The sequence below is a fragment of the Heteronotia binoei genome, chromosome 12 (assembly GCF_032191835.1).
Source record: "Heteronotia binoei isolate CCM8104 ecotype False Entrance Well chromosome 12, APGP_CSIRO_Hbin_v1, whole genome shotgun sequence".
In the NCBI taxonomy this organism is placed as follows: domain Eukaryota; kingdom Metazoa; phylum Chordata; class Lepidosauria; order Squamata; family Gekkonidae; genus Heteronotia; species Heteronotia binoei.
Genome location: NC_083234.1, coordinates 60,253,645 through 60,273,063, shown reverse-complemented (window position 1 = coordinate 60,273,063; position 19,419 = coordinate 60,253,645). Strand labels below are relative to the sequence as shown.

Below are 19,419 nucleotides of genomic sequence, written 5' to 3'. Positions count from 1 at the left end.
GGTTCTGTTCATGGAGGGTGCGGTGGAGCCGGCAGGTGTGATTCCACTCCTCACCACACACGTTTATTCCAAGTGGAATTGTCTCAAGGGCACCTGTTCTCGAAACTGCAGAATACGTACTAAGGTGGGAGTCAAACAGCTGCTAATGTTTTAACCAGTCCCTATTTTTGTGTGCCTCGAACAGCCCCTTGATGCGCAGACATGCTGGTCATGATTTCTGTCTCTGTGCTATAAAATTCACTGCATTCTATCGTTCAAGGTGATGTTTAAAGTACAGAATATGACTGTTCCCAGTATGTTTGTTGATCATTTGGCATCTGCAGTAGCAAATGGAGGCCACCTTCGAGTTGTGGGAAGAGGTCACGACAGAAATACTAAACCCAAAGCCTGTCTGGAAAGGGCAGAATATAAATTAACTAACTAAATAAAGCTTTGCTGGGGACATTCGGTCATTACTTCAAACTTGGACAGCAGTTGCTGTCTTAGTACAAGATGTTCTCTTGTTCTGAAAGATGCAAAGCAGCAATAGATAATAGTTATGAATAATTAAGCACACCAGTGCCACAGAAGAGATGCACTCTAATCAGTGTGCTGTTTTCTTCTGCAGTTCTGGCAAGACACGCTCTTCTGATTATTGGGATTATCTGGGTACAGGCAATGAACTTCGTGGGGGCGGGATTGTGCCCTGACGGACTCTGTGGGACCTTGCAAAGAAGTCCTTGATCCTTTACAATGGGTTTAGTCAGGCCTCATTTTGGGCAGGAACTCACAAGAGCAGAGCTCTGGAACCTCTGAATTTTATTGTGCTCTTTCTTAACCCCATCCCCAAATACTTGCTTCTGGGCTTCGTTGTTCATACCCCCTGTGAGAATTTGGCTGAACTCTAATATTTGACAAACTTTCTAATATTTTTGCCCACCAAAAAATGGGGAAATAGCCAAAACATACAAAACAGACAGAAATCTTCCTCATGCCACTGTGGCCACATAGGAGAAAGCCATTTTAAAAGTATGGGAGTAATTATGACAATTATAATTCAAGAAGCATTTTAAAGTCGGTGCTGAGCTGACAGTACACCTGGTGATGTCGGGGTGTGTGTGTGTGACATATGCAAATGAGTTGTGCTAATGAGCTCTGGCACCTCTTTTTCTATGAAATGACCCTTGCTCACAGGGATGAGTTCTTGGGATGGCACTCTACTGAAGACAGAACAATACAATACCTGAGTCATATTGATATACAAAATAACAGTTGAATTGCCTGTGTTTGCAGTTCAAATGAAAGAGGCCAAACGGTTAGCACAAAGTTGGCAAAGACATCACAAAGTAAAACAGAGACAGCAGTGGATATTTCTGCTTCCCTTTGTAGTTTCCTTCCCCTCCCTCATTTTCTTCTCTCTGCCCCGCATCCCCCAAGTTCTCTTCCTATGTCGACCCACTTCCAGCACAGAGGTAGTAAGGTGGTGGCACAGTGACGAGATTATGGAGGCCAACTGAAATACTTCTGTCCACAGGTTACCTTGTTCCCCTGCCTTGATCATTTCCAATAAGCGGAGAATTAGCACGGCATGCAAAGAATTCTGCTAATGCCCTTCTTCCTGACTTTATAAGTAATACATACTGTGCTATGATTACTGGTCATTACACGGTGAACGAAAGCTGATTAATTACCTGACTTTTAGTCAATTAATTGTTTGAGCTTGCATATACATCGAGCCACAATTTCTGGTGCAAAATAAGACATTTTCCATATCTTCAGACATCGCTATGTTATTATAACATTAAACAATGCAAAAGTAACAATTATCTTTAGCAGCTGGTAGTCAGAGGTATTCTGCCTCTGCACCAAGAGGTTCCTTTCCTAGCTGTCACTGACGAGCATGGCAGCGTAATTACAGAGGGGTAGCCATGTAAGTCTATTGCAGCAAAATTCAATGGAAGTTCAGTGGCAACTTCAAGGCTAGTACAGTTTATCCATAAGCTTCCACGACCCAGACTTCACTTCTGCATAGTTACTTCTTGGCACCTAACTACAAATTAGTGTTGTCATTAAATCCAGTCACTGGACCCCTTTGGGTCAGGCTTTGGATGGGCTTTCTTAAGAAAGAATGAGTTCATTCCCAGTTGTTACCGTAGTCATCTCTGATTCATCAACACTTCAAGATCTGCCAATCGCTTTCCTTTTAACAAGGGTATTTTTTGAAGTACGTGGTTCACTCTGCTGATCAGTGATGAGTTATACCGCCAGAGAGTTGTGTCCCTAATCAGGGATTCCCTGGTTAAGTTGGGTTGGAAGGGGGTCCGGCAGTGGTAAACAAGGGCAACATCCATTGGAACATCCAGACTTTTTCCTAATGCCTGGAGGACGGAATGTACAGATGTCTGAACCACTTTCCTCGGGTTGACAATCATTTTCTGTGGGTTGAGGACTTCTTTTCTGTCCGGTTCTCGTAACACGTGCTGTAGTATGTTGACTCCAGGTACTGTGTCCCATGATGGAATGCCAGCAGAGGTAAAGACAGTGTTAGGGAAAACGTGATTCTCAAACAGGAAAATACCAATCTCTGGATTCTGATCCTGCAGATCCCGCATCATGGTTTTCCAATCTGGATGCTGATTGGGCAGAATGATTTCATCAATGTCATTAAGCAAGACATACTTGCTTCTGTACATATTCCGGTAGATGCAGTCATTCAAGGCTGCGATTTGCCCGTAGTAACCTATTTGAGTCCCGTCATTATTGTAAAACCATTCAGTAGAAACATTGAGGTAGGCAGTGATTGGCCAGGGGACTATCTCAACAGTCCCTTCTGCGGTATAAAACTCCAGGACTTTCTCCATCAGTTGGCTGCAGCTGTTCTTGTAGATGACCACCCTCTGCATCCCAAGAAGTTTATACATTTCCATGCTCTGTATGAACTGCAAGACGTTGTTGTAGTCTCCAAACATGGTGGAGATACACACAGTGAAATCCACAAGAGAGCTGGTGATCTTACGATTCTGTATTTCAAAGCGAGGTAGCTGGTCAGCATTTCCTTGAAACCAGTTAAAAGACACGTACTGTGGATCGCATTCTGTGGGTTCCATACAAAGCAAGTCTGCTGCTGCATAGGGGAATCCAAATCGATCTTCGTGAATGTCTATCAAAGCCTTGGAAATATATATGTCATCTCCAGTCGGGCAACAGAACAAGCAGTACATTTCCTTGACTTCCTCATAATGCACGATCCCAATCGTCCGGACAAGTTTCTTCACCCTGTTATCAAAATATGGGGCAACAACAAAGGTTTTGTTGTCACTCAAAGATGAGATTGAATTATTGACGATCCCTCCAGTGCAGAAGCCTTTGATCTTGTGTAGGGCAGTTTTGGGTTGGAAAGAATATTTCTGTGTCCGGAGGTAAGAAATCATCAGCATGCAGGCAAAAGCCACTAGAAACATGGCAGTGGCCAAATAAGCTTTTCTCCTGAAACAGATCATCTCCGACTTGGGTTTCACTCCAAGCGTGTTCCACAGCTGAGCCTGAAAAAGAATGCAGGCAAGAATTGGAGTCATCTTGCAGGTATAAAATAGTTCTTGAGACATTTTCCCTTTGTAAGCACTCCACTCCGAATCTCAAAGTCTCAGAGTGGCTCACAATCTCCTTTATCTTCCTCCCCGACAACAGACACCTTGTGAGGTGGGTGGGGCTGAGAAAGCTCTCCCAGAAGCTGCCCTTTCAAGGACAACCTCTGCCAGAGCTATGGCTGACCCAAGGCATTCCAGCAGCTACAAGTGGAGGAGTGGGGAGTCAAACCTGGTTCTTCTAGATAAGAGTCCGCACACTTAACCACTACACTAAACAAGCATAACATGAAGACATCAATGGTCCATAGGTACCTGAACCAAAGATGCAACAGCAGCCACAGAAGCTTTGCCTTAGTTCCAAACAGCCACCAGATTTGGTGCCAGACGGGAGTTATTCCACGTTCTGCTAGTTGGGTGCCACAATGGAGTGCCACAACTCTTATAGTCTGCTCTCCCGACCTCTGAAGCCAGAGAGCGTGTGGAATTTCTGATGATGAACATAGCTGGTAGGCTCATATGGGGTCATTTAGTAGTAGACTTCTTAAGACTTTGAAGATAAGAACCAACTCTTTGAAATTGCCCCCCCTCAAAAAAAACCACCCTCCTGGCAAGCAAACTACCTGAGAGATTTCTAGAGAGAGGTGATGTCACTTACAGTTTTTGCCCAAAAGTAATGTCATGCTGTTGGTCAAAGAGTGTGTGTGTGTGGTGTGTGTGGGGGGGAGGTTTATTTTTCTCCCACTGCCACACTGAGTAGCAGAGTGAAAAGCAGATTGCAAGCAGGTGATCTGCCGTAGCAGTAGAAGTAATTGCATAAAATATATACTGTGTATCTTCCCGTTTCCAGTGACATTAAAGAAATCACTACTAAATCTTTATTATTAAAGCTTTTTTTGTGTTTTCATTAGTCAGAAAACACATTAATAAGGCTTCATATATATCAAATCAAAACAACTTCACATTAGAGTATATATAAAACACAGTAACGTGTTTTATATATACTATATAAATCCAATTTATATATTTATATCAATCCAATTATAAATGTGGATTGAAAAAAGTCCAATCAACTGGAACTGATATTAAAACAAGAACTAAATATACAGCCTATTGTACAATATTTAGTTCTTGTTTTAATATCAGTTCCAGTTTAATTGCGGATGTGCTATTGAAGACGATGCTCTCTGATGTAGCTTCTCATCAGTGGTTCTAATGGCCCACATTTGATATTGATGATAAATGGAATTTCTCGCTGTTAAACTGAGCTGATCAGACGTTTTTCAGGGCATGTTTATAGCTGTCTCCTCCTATTTGGACATCTGGAATCTACTGTGTTTCATATATACTAGAATGTGAAGTTGTTTTGATCTGATATATGTGAAGTTTTATTAACTTATTTGACTTAAGAATACACAAAAAAATCTTAATAATTAATAAAAGATTTATTAGTAATTTCAGGGCTTTTTAAAGAAAAAGCCTAACTCATTTGCATATTAGGCCACACACTCTGACACCAAGCCAGCCGGAACTGCGTTCCTGTGTGTTCCTGCTCAAAAAAAGCCCTGAGTAATTTCTTTAATATCAGTGGAAGACAAAAGCAATGATAAGATTATGATATGATGATATTGGATTTATATCCTGCCCTATACTCTGAATCTCAGAGTCTCAAAGTGGCCACAATCTCCTTTATCCTCCCCTACAACAGACACCCTGAGGTAGGTGGGGCTGAGAGAGCTCTTACAGCAGCTGCCCTTTCAAGGACAACTCTTGCAAGAGCTATGGCTGACTCAAGGCCATTCCAGTAGCTGCAAGTGGAGGAGTTGGGAGTCAAACCCTGTTCTCCCAGATAAGAGTGGCTTTCTTTACTCTTCATCTGAGTTTTTCTTTAATGAGCTCCACTGGGATGGATCCTGACAGCTTTTTCACTCCATCTCATTCAAATGCCCCTCCATACTGCAGCTCCTGCCCCACTTGGCTTTTGTCCCTGCAGACTGGGCATAGGAAATCACAGCATCCAGAAACAAGTGGGGGAACATTTTAATCTCCCTGGCCATACTACTACAGACCTGAAAGTCAGTGTTCTACCAAAACAGAATCAATGGCAATATACAATCTGAAGTAGAACTCATCAAGATATTAAGCACGACCTGCCATCCCGGCTTAAACAGAGGCTAGGATTTCCTTAGTCGCTATGATATCTCTAATGGCTCTACAGGAACAACTCTTTAGCCATTTTAATTGGCTGTTCATATAGGCTTCCCAATCCCCAGGTCCCAGCGGGGGATCCCCGGGTTTTACAGGCTTCCCCCCTCCCCCAGCCAGCTGGCTGGCGGGGGAAGCCCCACCCCCACAGCCATTATGCACCTCCATGAATGATTCCCATAGGGAATGATGGGGAATTGATCTGCGTGTATCGGGGGCTCTGGGGGGGCTGTTTTTTGAGGTAGAGGTGCCAAATTTTCAGTATAGCATCTAGTACCTATCCCCAAAAAACCCCCCAAGTTTCAAAAGGATTGGACCAGGGGGTCCAATTCTACGAGCCCCAAAAGAAGGTGCCCCTATCTTTCATTATTTTCTATGGAAGGAAGGCATTTTAAAAGGTGTGCTGTCCCTTTAAATGTGATGGCCAGAACTCCTTTGGAGTTCAATTCTGCTTATCACACCCTTGCTCCTGGCTCCACCCCCAATGTCTCCTGGCTCCGCCCCCAAAGTCCCCAGATATTTCTTGAATTGGACTTGGCAACCCTATGTTCATAACATGTTTTCCCTGACTGGGAATCTTGTCAGATCTCCGAAGCTAATCAAGGTCGGCCCTGATAATACTTAGATGGAAGACTACCGAGGAAGTCTGGAGTTGCTATGCAGAGGCAGGCAATGGAAAACCACTATCTCTGATTGGCTTTTGGCTTGAAAATCTCACAGGATTGCCATAAATCAGTTGTGACTTGACAACACTTTATACACTCAACATTTTTCATCAGGCTCTAGCATTATACCAATATCAGTTAATTTTTGCTTAAATGTTGTACTACCCGAGTAGTTATTTACCCTATTTAATATACTTCATCGCTTTGCTTACCAATTCAAAGCTGACCCCTTCATAATCCATTATGTGTAATTGCTAATTGTTAGTTTATGATACCTAATTTTTCTGCATCAGCCCCTTCCTTTCCCCATTACAGGGAATCTCAAAGATTCATGATGGAATTCATACCAAACCAGCTCCTCCTTCCCACCTCTGTCTTGTAATCTTCCTCATAAGTAGGATCCCTTCTTTACATATCTAAAGAAGTGATATGTGGCTCATGAAACAGATGTTGGTCTTTAAGGTGCCACTGGTGGATTGTTTGAGAAAGTATTATTAGCAAGAGATCCTGGAAGTGTCCAAGAGAGTATGTGTCCCTTTCATCCAAAGAACTAACACCTTCCTGGCTCTACAAGATCGTCAGTTGCCAAGAAGTCAGCAAATGCATCATACAGATGGTGAGCTAGTGTTCTTTGGTAATGTGGGGCAGTGGCAGGAAGGGAGATAGGATGTGAGCAACGATTCTTGGGAGATGTGTTGGGTTTCTGCGAGTGTGCTCCTGTTTTGGCTGGTGAAAGGTTAGAAGGTATACACAAAGGATGCAGAGAGTCCAAATTGCATGCTTTCTACATGATGAAATGCAGGTAGGGTTGCCAACACCAAGTTGGGAAATTCCTGGAGATTTGAAGGTATGGAAGAAGCTCAGCAGGAGTGTGAAGCCATACAGCCCACCCTCTGAAGCCATCCTTTTCTCCAGGGGAACTGATCTCTACAGTCTGGAAATTCTGGGAGATCTCCAGCCCCCACCTAGAATTTGGCAACCCCGGGGCTTTTTTTTTGGTAGCAGGAACTCCTTTGCATATTAGGCCAGACCCCCTGATGTAGCCAGTCCTCCAAGAGCTTTCAGTAGGCCCTGTACTAAGAGCCCTGTAAGCCCTTGCAGAATTGGCTACATCAGGGGTGTGTGGCATAATATGCAAAGGAGTTCCTGCTACAAAAAAAAAGCCCTGGCAACTCTAAATGCAGGGAGTTTGTCGGGCTGAAGGTATGCTTGCAGGGACAAACACATACTTGGTAGGGGGTAAATAACCATGCCAACCCACCGATTCTTATCTGCAAATCTACCTCTCCTGGGTGGCTCTTAATTTTCACCCCAGTGGAAGGGAGTGGGAAGTGGATTTGGGACTGGGGGATTAGGAACCAAGAATCACTGCATTTGGGACTGTACTCTTCCCAGCTGCTTTAGCTTTTCTTGTAACCGGCCTGTATCCCAGGCCATAGCTGGCCTTTTCACTTGATTGGGCTGTAAAACTTTCCTGGTAGGACTTCAAAGAAATGGATGGAAGTCCAGTGTTTCCTCACTTTGAACAGAAACATCTACCACTCAAGTTGCCCAAGTGTCTCCTTTTTTTTGATAAACAGCCAGCACCAGAAATATATAGGATGGATGGAGCCCTTTTGTTTTCTCTTTGCTTTTAGGCATTTTGATTTTGCTATTGTCTGGTTTGATTGCCTTATAATGAACACCTTTCCTAAGTAGAAAACAACTTCCTCAACTTTCCCGTTACGCCATTTAAAACACATCACCATGCTAACCAGCCCAGTTGCCCACGGAGGAATTTTTCAGGATAATTTAAACATGATGTCAGTTCTCATGAAGTATACACCCTGAGCCCAAGGGAATCTTGCCTAATCACAATTAGGCAAATCAGGGGAGTGGTTTGGGGAGCAACCTCCACATTTTTTATTTTAGATTTTTTTTTCTATTTTAGAAAAAAAATTGCTAAAGATCAATTTAATCCTGCACCCTGTTTTTACTGTGGCAACCCCCAGGCCTTTGGGAAGCACACAAACCACGGCTGTGGCAAGAACACTTTCCTGCTATAGCCTCTCTCACAAAACCTGGTATTCTTTTTCTATTATTGATGTAGTGCCTTCTAATCTTGCCACTCCTCCAAAGACTTCAGGGGGGCATACATTTGTTCTTACACTCCATTTTATTCTCACCACAACTTTGAGGGTTTTTTAAATTGTTAAGATTTATTCTATTTTAGAATGCTCATACACAAATACAATGTTAAATTCATAGAATCAATCATAGAGTTGAAAGGGACCTCCAGGGTCATCTAGTCCAACCCCCTGCACAATGCAGGAAACTCACAAATACCTCCTCCCACAGATCAGAATAAAGAATCTACTACATTTCTGTATGAGAAGAACAAATACAAAAATATAAAAAGAACAAAAAAGATACAAAAACAGTAATACCTGCTGCTGTCATATGCAAACCTAATAGTTATCTGTTGGTCCCTTGTTCAAATTTATCTCAGGATATTCTATTTTACCTGTTTGTTGGGTTTATTTCTGTTCCAATGTGGAATAAAAGGATACCACATCTCTCTGTTTCCACAGCCTTCCTTTTTCCTTCTTGCATTTTCTCATAGAGACCAATGTTATCTATCAATATCATCGGGGCTTTTTTAATAGAAAAAGCCCAGCAGGAACTCGTTTACATATTGGGCCATACCCCCTGATGTCACCATTGTTTAACATAGGGCTTTTTGTAGAAAAATCCCAGCAGGAATTCATTTGCATATTAGGCCACACCCTTGACACCAAGGCAGCTGGAACTGCGTTCCTGTTTTTAAAAAAAGCCCTGAATTTCATGTACCTTATTTTATAGGCCCATTCATCAATATCAGGCAGGCTTGGCTGTTTCCAAGTTACACCAATAATTATCTGGCTGCTACCAAAAGATTTTCAAGAATCCACACCGAGATCTCTCCTTTCCTCAAGCCCCATTCCCAATTCTCCAGAAATTTCCCTAGCTGAAACTGGCAACCATACTTAGTCATCGTGGGTCTTGATAGACTTCCCCTCCACAATTTGCCTAGTTCTGCTTTGAAGCCATCCAAGCCAGTGGATGTCACTAGATGTTGCAGCAGCAAGTAAGAATGTCCTTTTGTCTTGTCCTGTCCTATCAGTTTCTTTGGGTGACCCGGAATTGTAACATTATGGGAAGAAGGTGAGAAAGCTCTGTGCTCCACTTTCTCCACACCAGGTATAATTTTATAAACCACTGTCAGGCTCCCTGCCTCCCAAGCACCATTTTGCTAAATGAAAAGCCCTCAAACATGTCTAAGAAACCCTCATGCTTTAAATGGATGCTACAGTGATACAAGTGGCAGATGCTGTTTTTATTCAAAACTGTTCCTAGGTGAGGCTTCATCTGCTGCAAACCAATCACCCCACCCTCACATTTGCTGAGATAACAGAGATGTAGGGGTGAGCAAAGTCATAGCCACAGTAAGGGCAGGTCACCCTGGGTGTGTGTTTCCTGTATGGATGAGGGATGGGAGGGAAGCTAGTTTACTCAACAGCATTCTGGGAGGGGGGGGGAAATCACAAGTAAGCATTTCTTTCAAGGCATGATTTCTTTTGGAGGGCACAGGATCGATTCAAACACAATACAAAACAGCAGCAAACTGAACCATGGATTGTATGATTGTCTGAACGTGAAAAAAAAGTAGGTGCTGCGGCACGCTTGATCTCTAGGCATATGCACCAGGGCTGGTTCCAGGTTTTGGGGGTCCTGGGCAGAGAGTTGCCAGGGCCCTCCTCTCCTTTGCCCACCCACCAGCACTCATGGACTTCTTCCCTCCACCTATTTACATGTCTCCCACCTACTTTATGTGTCTTTCCATTGTCCTAATATTTGAGAGGTGGAGCCTGGAGAGGGTGGGGTTTGAGGATGGGTTGGATCTCAGACAGGTACAATGCCATAGACTCCACCCTCCAAACCAGCCTTTTCCTCCTGGGCAGAGAAGGAGAGGAGGGCCCTGGCAACTCTCTGCCCAAGATTCCCCCCAAACCTGGAACCAGCTCTGGTGCAAATGTCTACAGATCAAGGGTGCCATGGCTCCTATCTCTTTTTGCATGTTCAGACAATCATACAAATCCCAAGTCATGCCCATAACTGCAGCCTGCAGTCCTTTCCCCAGTGGCATCAGGCAAGAATGCATGGGTGGTGGAGTGCTAGCAAATGACTGGGCCTGCCAGAGATCCTTGGTCCCAACAGCTGCCTCATTGCAGTGTTTGCTGACACCAGCCCTGATTTGCACTGTCAGGATGTTCTTCCCAAAAAACGGCAAAAATGGTCACTCATTAGGAGCTCATGACTCATCAAGGGAGTTTGGTGATCTATCTGCCTGAGGTCCTCACCCATAGGGGGAAGACCACTGCTCTGAGGTGTTAGCTATCCCTCTCAGTGTCATCTGCAAAGCTGTAAGGATTCTTTCCATTCCTTCATTCAAGTAATTCTTAAAAGGTGGGAGAGTATCAGGCCCAAGACAGAGCCCTGTTCTACACCACCTGAGAACCTCCCTCTAGAGCGATGAAGTGAACGCTCTTTGAATATGGGTCTCCAGTCAACAGTGGGTCAGCTTGCTAATACTCTCATCTAATGACCTGCACTTAATTCGCTTGCTAGCTGGGTTGTAAAATGCCCTGCAGAAAAAAAAATGTTTTTGATCCAGTCAACTCTCTTGCTCCAACTTACCCAGTCCTACTCTTTATCACAAGCTTTTGTTCATGCAGGTCCCATAACCCCCAGCATCGCATTTTGGTGGTCAAAGGAGACCCCGCCTTTCCTTTTTATATCAACAGAAAAGCTGGTTGTAAATTTCCTGCATTGTGCAAGGAGTTGGACTAGATGACCCTGGGGGATACCTTCCAACGCTACGATTCTAAATGATTAAGATGAGTCTAGCAGGCTTTCTTCTTAACAAATCCATGCTGAGCTTCTAATAGTCACTGCACTGTTATCAAGATACTTACAGGTTGACCCATTTAATAATTTATTTTAATGTCTTCCATTATATCAAAATAAAACTGACTGTTCTGCTGTTTCCTGGATCCTACTACTTCCTGTTTTTGAAGATCAGGACAACGCTGGCCAATCTCCATTCCTGTGGCACCCAACCGGCCTGCCAGGATTTCTCAAAGGTGAGGGTCAGAGGCACTGAGCATACATTAGCAAGTGCCTTTAATATCCTTGGATGCAATTCATCCAGCCCTGGAAACTTGAACTTAGCTAGAATTTTCTGCTAGGTTGCACGCTGTTCTTCTGGAAGGAAAACAAGGCAAAACAGAAGCTGAGCAATTCCTCTTTCTCTGTCACCTGTTAACATTTCCCCATCCTTGCTAAGCAGTAACTGTTTCCTTCCTATTCTGATGATGACTTTGAACATACTTTTAAAAACCCCTTTTATTCTTCTTAGCATCCTGCACCAGCTTGAGTTCATTTTGAACTTTAATTTTTCTGGCTTTTCCCCTACCAGCTGGATTGTCTCATCTGTAGACATCCCAAGGGAGCCATTCCTTTTCCATTTTCCTCTTAGCTTTTAGGCTGTTTGTTTTTTTTTTAATGTAGCCACTTTGGCTTATTTAGAGACCCATTTTATATGCTACGGGTATGGTTTGAAATCATACCTTTAGCAATTCTTTTTGAAGGAACTTCCACTCATTTCTCTGACAGATTGTCCAGCCAACTGTACTTAACGCTTCTCTAGAATCAAGAGTCCCAAACCTTTTTGAGCTTGTGGGCACGTTTGGAATTCTGACATGGCATGGCAGCATAGGGTTGCCAAGTCCTACCTGACTGCTGGCAGGGGGGATCCCGAGTTAGCTTTTGTGAGGAGTTTCCCTGCCACTAGCCAGCTGCCGGCAGGGGGGACCCCGAGTCCGCTTTTGTGGGGAGCTTTCCACCAATGGACAGCTGGCTGGCAGTGGGGAAGTGCCCCACAAAAATGGGGGTTCCGTCACCCCCAGCAGGGGTCTGGCAACCCCAGTGCAGCAACAAAATGGCTGCTGCAGGAGGAGGAGCCAGCTACAAATGATCGCGGCAGCTTACCTTCACTCACACAGTATAGATCCTTGTGCTGTGGTGACAGTTGCTGCCAAGCATGACCTGCCCCCAACCACTTCCTAAAAACACTTGGTGGCCACCAGAAAAGGTTTTGGCAGGCACCATAGCACCCACAGGCACCACACTGGGGCCCCTCCTCTTACCAAATCTGTGGGTTCCAACCAAACAGTGGATTATAAAGCCCATGAAAATGAGTCCCAGGGTTTTCAAATTTTACTTATTTCTGCATGTATTGGAGCTAGGGTTGCTAAGTCCCCCACGGCCTCTAACCTCTGGTACCATAGAGTTTTTCTCCCAAATTGCTAGAGTGTCTAGGAAAACCATAGAGTTTTCCCGGAAGCTCCTAGAGCGGCCAGCACACAATGTCACTGGCATGATGACATCACTTACAAGTGCCAGTGATGTCGGGAGGGGATCCCCCCCCATCGGCCCACTGTGGGCCAGTGGGTTGTGGACCCCCAAAACAGGAGCAGCCCCACCCTGTCCAGGAGTTTGGCAATCCTGATTGGAGCAGCAGCAGGAGAAAGATACCCCCCCAGCACCAGCTGTGGTGTTATATCCCTTTTCCCCCCAGACAGCAAGCTGATATATAGGAGCTTGGGGATTTTCACAGAGGACCAAGGTGCAACTAATCCTTTGGGTCCCAATGCAACATCTAGGATGCCTTGGCACAGGAAATCAGTGACAAGATCTGATCTTTACAGCCCAAACACAAAATCTGGGCCTAGTTCTTACTGAGACAATAAACATAGCTGCAGGATGGGGGAGGCTTTAAACATGCCCCTCCCCATCATGGGTGCTGGGGTAGGTGCCTTGGACGCCTTAAGTTGGGCTTATTGTCCATGCTGCTTTAAGGTCCAGGCCAAACAGCCCCAGCGGTTCTGGCAGAGCTACTGGGGCTTGGACTTTTCTTGCTCCTGGCATCCAGGGGCCCTCAGGAACTTACCCTGTAATTGAAACAGCCAGTCTAACCCCGTAAACAAAATGCCTCCATATATAAAACTAGCATGTAAGGGGAGGTTAGAACTTCCCTTCCTAACGTCTGCTTTCTGTGAGAAGGGAATTATTTTGCAGGGAGACATATTCCATACAGTTACAGGTAAGGTTGCCAACCTCCAGGTGGTGGAGGGAAATCTCCTGTTGTTACAAATGATCTCGAGGCAACAGAGATCAGCTCACCTGGAGAAACTGGCAGATTTGGAAGATGAACTCTATGGCATCATAGCACATTGAAGTCCCTCCCCTCCCTCAAACCCTGCCATCCTCAGGCTCCCCTCTCTCCCAAATCTCTAGGTTTTTCCCAACCCCAAGCTGGCGACCCTAGTCATCGGAAGTCTGAAGTGGGATAAACTCAGAAGTCTGAAGTGGGATAAACAGGGTGGCCAAACTTGCCTAACATAAGAGCCACACAGAATAAATGTTAGATGTTTGAGAGCCACAAGACATGGATATCAGATGTTTGAGAGCTGCGAGACAGGGAGGGAGGGAGGGAGGGAGGGAGGGAAGGAAGGAAGGAAGGAAGGAAGGAAGGAAGGAAGGAAGGAAGGAAGGAAGGAAGGAAGGAAGGAAGGAAGGAAGGAAGGAAGGAAGGAAGGAAGGAAGGAAGGAAGGAAGGAAGGAAAATATATGGGGGATGGAGGAGAGGTAGAAAGAAAGCAACTTTAATTTGAAATGCATTCTCCAAGCCTTTGGCTGGCTTGAGAAGTGATTTAAAGAGACAAATGCCTTCTCCAAACTGGCTGAGAGGGTGATGGGGGCTTCAAGAGCCACACAATATGTGTGAAAGAGCCACATGTGGCTCCTGAGTCACAGTTGGGCCACCCATGGATGAGGCAGATTTAATGGGAAGTAGATCTGGGTTATTATCTTTCACATCCTAGCCCCACCTGCTTGCTAAAGAAGCCCCACCTGCTTGCTAAAGAAGTGCTCTTCATTGCAACATAACTGACAGCCTCAAAACACAAGCAAGGTGAAGGTTAAAACCAGCAAAACCTTCAAGTGAAGCCAGCTTGTGTTTGGATTTTCATTGCAAAGCAGAACCCTTTGCATAGTGTTTTGAATCCCACGCTGAGCTAAGAGATGTATTGCATTTGTTCCTCTTTAGTACTGGTTCTTGACCACTGTGTCTGATGAAAGGGGCAGGACTGGGGACATCCCCACTTTCCACATACACCCTTACTTCTTCCATCCTTCCCACCCTCCTCCCACACTGGATTTTTGAGCTGGGGGAGGGCGAGATGTTGGAAACATTTAATCTCATCCATGCAACATAGCCATACAACGTTCTCCGCATTTATGAAAAGCTCTGAGTTTCATGTGCATTATCTTTTTTTGTGTTCCAAGGTCTGTATTAATATCTCCCATGCTGAAGATTGGGAAGTTGAGGGAAAGGAACTAGCCTATAAGGCAAACAAGAGAATGTGTGGCAGTGGCAAGATTTGAACTGGGAACCTCCCAATTCACAGCTCTTTTCTTTTAGCCGCTATGCTACAGCTGCATCTACACAACCAACATGGGCAAAAGGATCATACCTGCTTCCCCTGATGTGCACTCAGACTGGCACAGAATCTGCACTCAGACTAGCGCTGGCACAGAATCTTCCTGTATTTGGCTGCCCTCGAAAGGTCATCTTCCCAATGGCAGGGATGAAGCCCTATATTCTGAATGCACACTGTGATGGGGTTGCCAGTCTCCAGGTGGGGTCTGGAGAGCCTCCACTTTTACACGTCATCTCCAACTGTCAGAGATCAGCTCCTCTGGAGGAAATGACTGCTTTGAAGGGTGGACTCTATGGCACTGTGCCTTCCCCTCCCCAAATCCTGCCCTCTCCTGGATCTACCCCCAAAGTCACCAGGTATTTTCCAGCACAGACCTGGCAACCCTATTGTGCAAACAAAGTCAGCAGACACAGCCCCACCACTGCCTCTGTGTGCATTGCCTACATATAGTCATGCCCAGGGCTGGCCCTGCCACTAGGCAATTGCCTAGGGCGCTGGCCTTCTGGGGACACCAAATTGAGTGCCCCCCCATGTGACTCAGTGATGGTATCAGCGCAGCGTGGGTGGGCACCAATAGAAGAAGAAGATTATATTGGATTTATATTCTGCCCTCCACTCCGAAGAGTCTCAGAGTGGCTCACAATCTCCTTGATCTTCCTCCCCCACAACAGACACCCTGTGAGATGGGTGGGGCTGAGAGAGCTCTCACAGCAGCTGCCCTTTCAAGAACAACCTCTGCCAGAGCTATGGCTGACACGAGGCCATTCCAGCAGGTGTAAGTGGAGGAGCGGGGAATCAAACCTGGTTCTCCTAGATAAGAGTCTGCACACTTAACCACTACACCAAACTGGCTCTCCAGTCTCTAGGGTGCCAGGCAGTCTTGGGCTAGCCCTGGTTGTGCCACTTGTACAGGGTGTCTCCATCTACCTCCACTACTCTGGACCTCTCCCTGGTCAGTTGTGGGCTCCTGTTTACCACCCTGGCTGTGAAATCCTTCCTTTCCTCCATAGAAATGACTTGCAGCCGTTTCCTTAAATGGAAGCAATTAATGTCGAACACTATCAGAGTGGTAGTCAATCTGTAATGGTGAGCTTGATTTTTTTGAAAGAGAAGCAGATCCCCTTCTCCTCAATGTCCTGCATTTGTATCCATATCCATTTCCTTCCATGAGGAAAAGCAAGTGGGGGAGGGAGACACACAACTCTTGAGTTTATAATCAACGTTCCCTCTAAACTGAGGAGTCTTGTGAGCAAAAATTCTACTTTGTGAGGGTACTGACATTAAAGTTGTGAGTAGGATTGCCAAGTTCAATTCAAGAAATATCTGGGGACTTTGGGGGTGGAGCCAGGGGACTTTGGGGGTGGAGCCAGGGGACTTTGGGGGGGGGGTGCAGCCAAGAGCAAGGTTGTGACAAGCATAATTGAACTCCAAAGGGAGTTCTGGCCATCACATTTAAAGGAACCACACACCTTTTAAATGCCTTCCCTCCATTGGAAATAATGAAGGATAGGGGCACCTTCTTTTGGGGCTTAAAGAATTGGATCCCCTTGTCCAAATCTTTTGAAACTTGGAGGGTGTTTTGAGGAGAGGCATTGGATGCTACACTGCAAATTTGGTGCTTCTATCTCAGAAAACAGCCCCCCCCAGCCCCAGATACCCATGGGTGAATTCTCCATTATGCCCTATGGGAATCGGTCTCTATAGGGAATAATGGAGTGCCTAGCAGACATTTCCCTCCCCCCCAACTTTCTGATGACCCTGAAGTGGGGGGAGGGCCTCCAACCCAGGAGATTCCCAGCCCCCACCTGGGGATTGGCAATCCTAGTTGTGAGCTACTGTATCAATTAGTTTGTTCTGGGGCCATGCTTCCTGAATAAGACAAAAATGGGCAAGCTGGAGACTAAAAAAAAACACGAGCTCACACTAACTCAGCTTAGAGGGAACACTGCAAGTTATAACTGCTGGCATGGAAAATGTTAAATACTCCTTCTCTTTTCTCCCTGCCTCGGTTGCTTTTGCAGTCCCATTTTCTTCCTTTTGAGGCTTTTCATTATAGGGGGGGAATGTTAGGCCTAGAGATGCCAGACTTCAGTTGGGACTTGGAGATCTCCCAGAATGACAGCTCATCTCCAGATTACAGAGATCAGTTCCCCTGGAGAAAATGGCTGCTTTGGAGGGTGGACTCTACGGCACTGTACACCATTGAGGCCCCAGTCCTCTCCAGGCTCCATCCCCAAATCTCCAGGAGTTTCCCAACCTGGATCTGGCAACCCTTCCCCCATCCCCTGCTGGCAATCCTCCTCAGGCCATTTGTAGATGCAGCGTAATCCACCTCCGTTTTGGTAGACCCAGTTTGCGGTTTCTAGGTCACATGGAAGCTGCCCTGAGCCAGCCTCAGTGGGAGGGTGGGGTATAATTTAAATAAATAAAAAATAATAAGTACCCTATTGCTTCTATCTCCAGGTCATGCGGGAGTACCCAAAATAACATCCCCATAAATGGCTGAGCAAATGAAATCAAACATCTTTGTATTTGTTTTATCTTTTATCTGTGTTATTCAAATGATGTACAGATTCGTTTAAATTATCTTTGTCTAACTCCCCCCTCCCCCCCGGCTCAAAAAACATAACAGTTAAAAACAAAAGACGGTACCTGCTATCTTTTCCAGTTGCACACAGGGTTTCTCTGTTTCTTTTTCTCCTTTGGGTCCCTTTCCCTGGCAGGTGAAGGGAACAAACATTCAATGGCAAACGTCTTTTAGAAAATGCTTTGGATAGGGAAATTGATAATTAGTAGCCAGCCTCCATTTTCTGAATCTTTTTGTTTTTTTTGCAGTGGGTGGGGAAATAAGATTTCCTGCGAACCGTTTGGTACTTAGAATGCATCTACTGAATTTTTTCAAAGGAGAAGGATGGAAGAGCGGCAGCTCCTAGGACGGAACCCGGTGCTCCATCTGAAGTATTCATCAGTCTCTCCTGGCACAGTCTAACCTTCAAGTTTGTCGGGGAAAACAGGTTTTTCTTGCCTCAGGGAAGTTAGACAGCTGCTTAATCGCCATTCAGCGGAAGCCTAAAGCATCTGTTGTCGCTGCAGCGTTGCTTTGAAAAAGAAAGAGAGAAAAGAGGTGGGTGGGTGAAGCACATTTGAGCTTCCGGGTTTTATACTCACCTGGGGAAAAACAGGCAGAACATGGGCCTCCCTGAAAGCCTAACCCCATGAGCCACTAGTCCTGGCTCCTGTTAAGCAGATGTGTGCTGGGAGGGTTTTCCTGGTTGAAACTTGAATTCTCACAGGTGCCGTGTCAATTCAGCCTGGGACTATTGGGACCAATGTTTCCTCTAAACTGCAGAGTCTTGTGAGCAAAAATTCTACTTTGTGAGCTACTGGCATTAAAGTTGTGAGCTACTGTGTAAATTATTGTGCTCTGGGGCCCTTTTTCTTGGGCTAAGACAAAAATGTGTGAGCTAGAGACTAAAAATTTATGCGCTAGCTCATGCTAACTCAGCTTAGAGGGAAAGAAACCCCCCTTCCCAATTTTTTTTTACCTGAAACAACCCCAGGGAACTGCTGTTTCCTATAATCTCTCCATACAAATGAAGGCCATTGCCCCAGTGGGTCAAATAGCATCTCCTCAAGGCCATTTCAGGACAGTAAAAACGGCATTGGGGTAAACACTTAAGCACCCTCTTTTTGTGTGTGCTGCATGCTCTCAAAGCAGAGTTACTCTCTTCTCAGCCCCCTGAAGTCAATAAGGTGGCGTTCTGCTTAGGATAATGCTTGAAGTTTCCCTCAGGAACTCCCCGCTCAAATCTGCTTGACAGGACCATGGGCCAGGCTCAGGGACAAGGTACTGGGAAATTAGATTCTGAGAGAAAGTAAGTGACTGGCCCCCAGTCACTCAGGAAACTTTATGGTAGAGCAAAAATTTGAACTCAGTTCTTCCTGGTCATCACTCACACCACTATACTGTATGGAATGAAGACCTTAATCTCTGTACCACTGTGGTTCTCAAACTGCTTTGGGATCCCCTTGAGTCATGGCTCCCACACCAGGGTTACCAAGTCATATTTTGGGAATCACAGTGTTAGTCTCTCATGTACATAACTCTGAGGCTCAGGGCTGTAGCCAGGATTTTAAAAGTCAGGGGGCACCACTTCCCATCCACTGAGGGGCTTGCGGCTTCTCAGAAGCTTTCTGCAGTTGGGGCAAAATCTGGAGGCTCTGAATGTATCCAAGTTAAGGCAGTCAGCCCTAAAATTTTGGAATAAAGAGGGGACTGCACCTTGCATGCATGCAGGGGAGTTTCCTTCCACCTCCTCCTCCCCCATCCCAGCCCTTGGTAGCCAGCAGCTCTATCCATCCCCAGCCCATTCCACACAGTTTCCTCCGCCTTCCTGCTTGCTG

The 19,419-nt window shown here is 45.4% G+C and overlaps 1 protein-coding gene across 1 annotated transcript; it reads right to left on the bottom strand.

Moving 5' to 3' along the window:
* Positions 1–1,232: 1,232 nt before the first annotated feature.
* LOC132580362 (uncharacterized) lies at positions 1,233–18,268 on the bottom strand. The gene is made up of 2 exons (XM_060251114.1): positions 17,668–18,268; positions 1,233–3,521 (listed from the first exon to the last, which is right to left on the bottom strand). Exon 2 carries the CDS (start codon positions 3,477–3,479, stop codon positions 2,136–2,138), a length of 1,344 nt encoding a protein of 447 aa, XP_060107097.1. The 5' UTR covers positions 3,480–3,521; positions 17,668–18,268; the 3' UTR covers positions 1,233–2,135.
* Between the last annotated feature and the right edge of the window lie 1,151 nt (positions 18,269–19,419).

Excerpts from the sequence above, each read along its gene's own strand:
- LOC132580362 (XM_060251114.1), bottom strand. The coding sequence starts at position 3,479 with ATGATCTGTTTCAGGAGAAAAGCTTATTTGGCCACTGCCATGTTTCTA.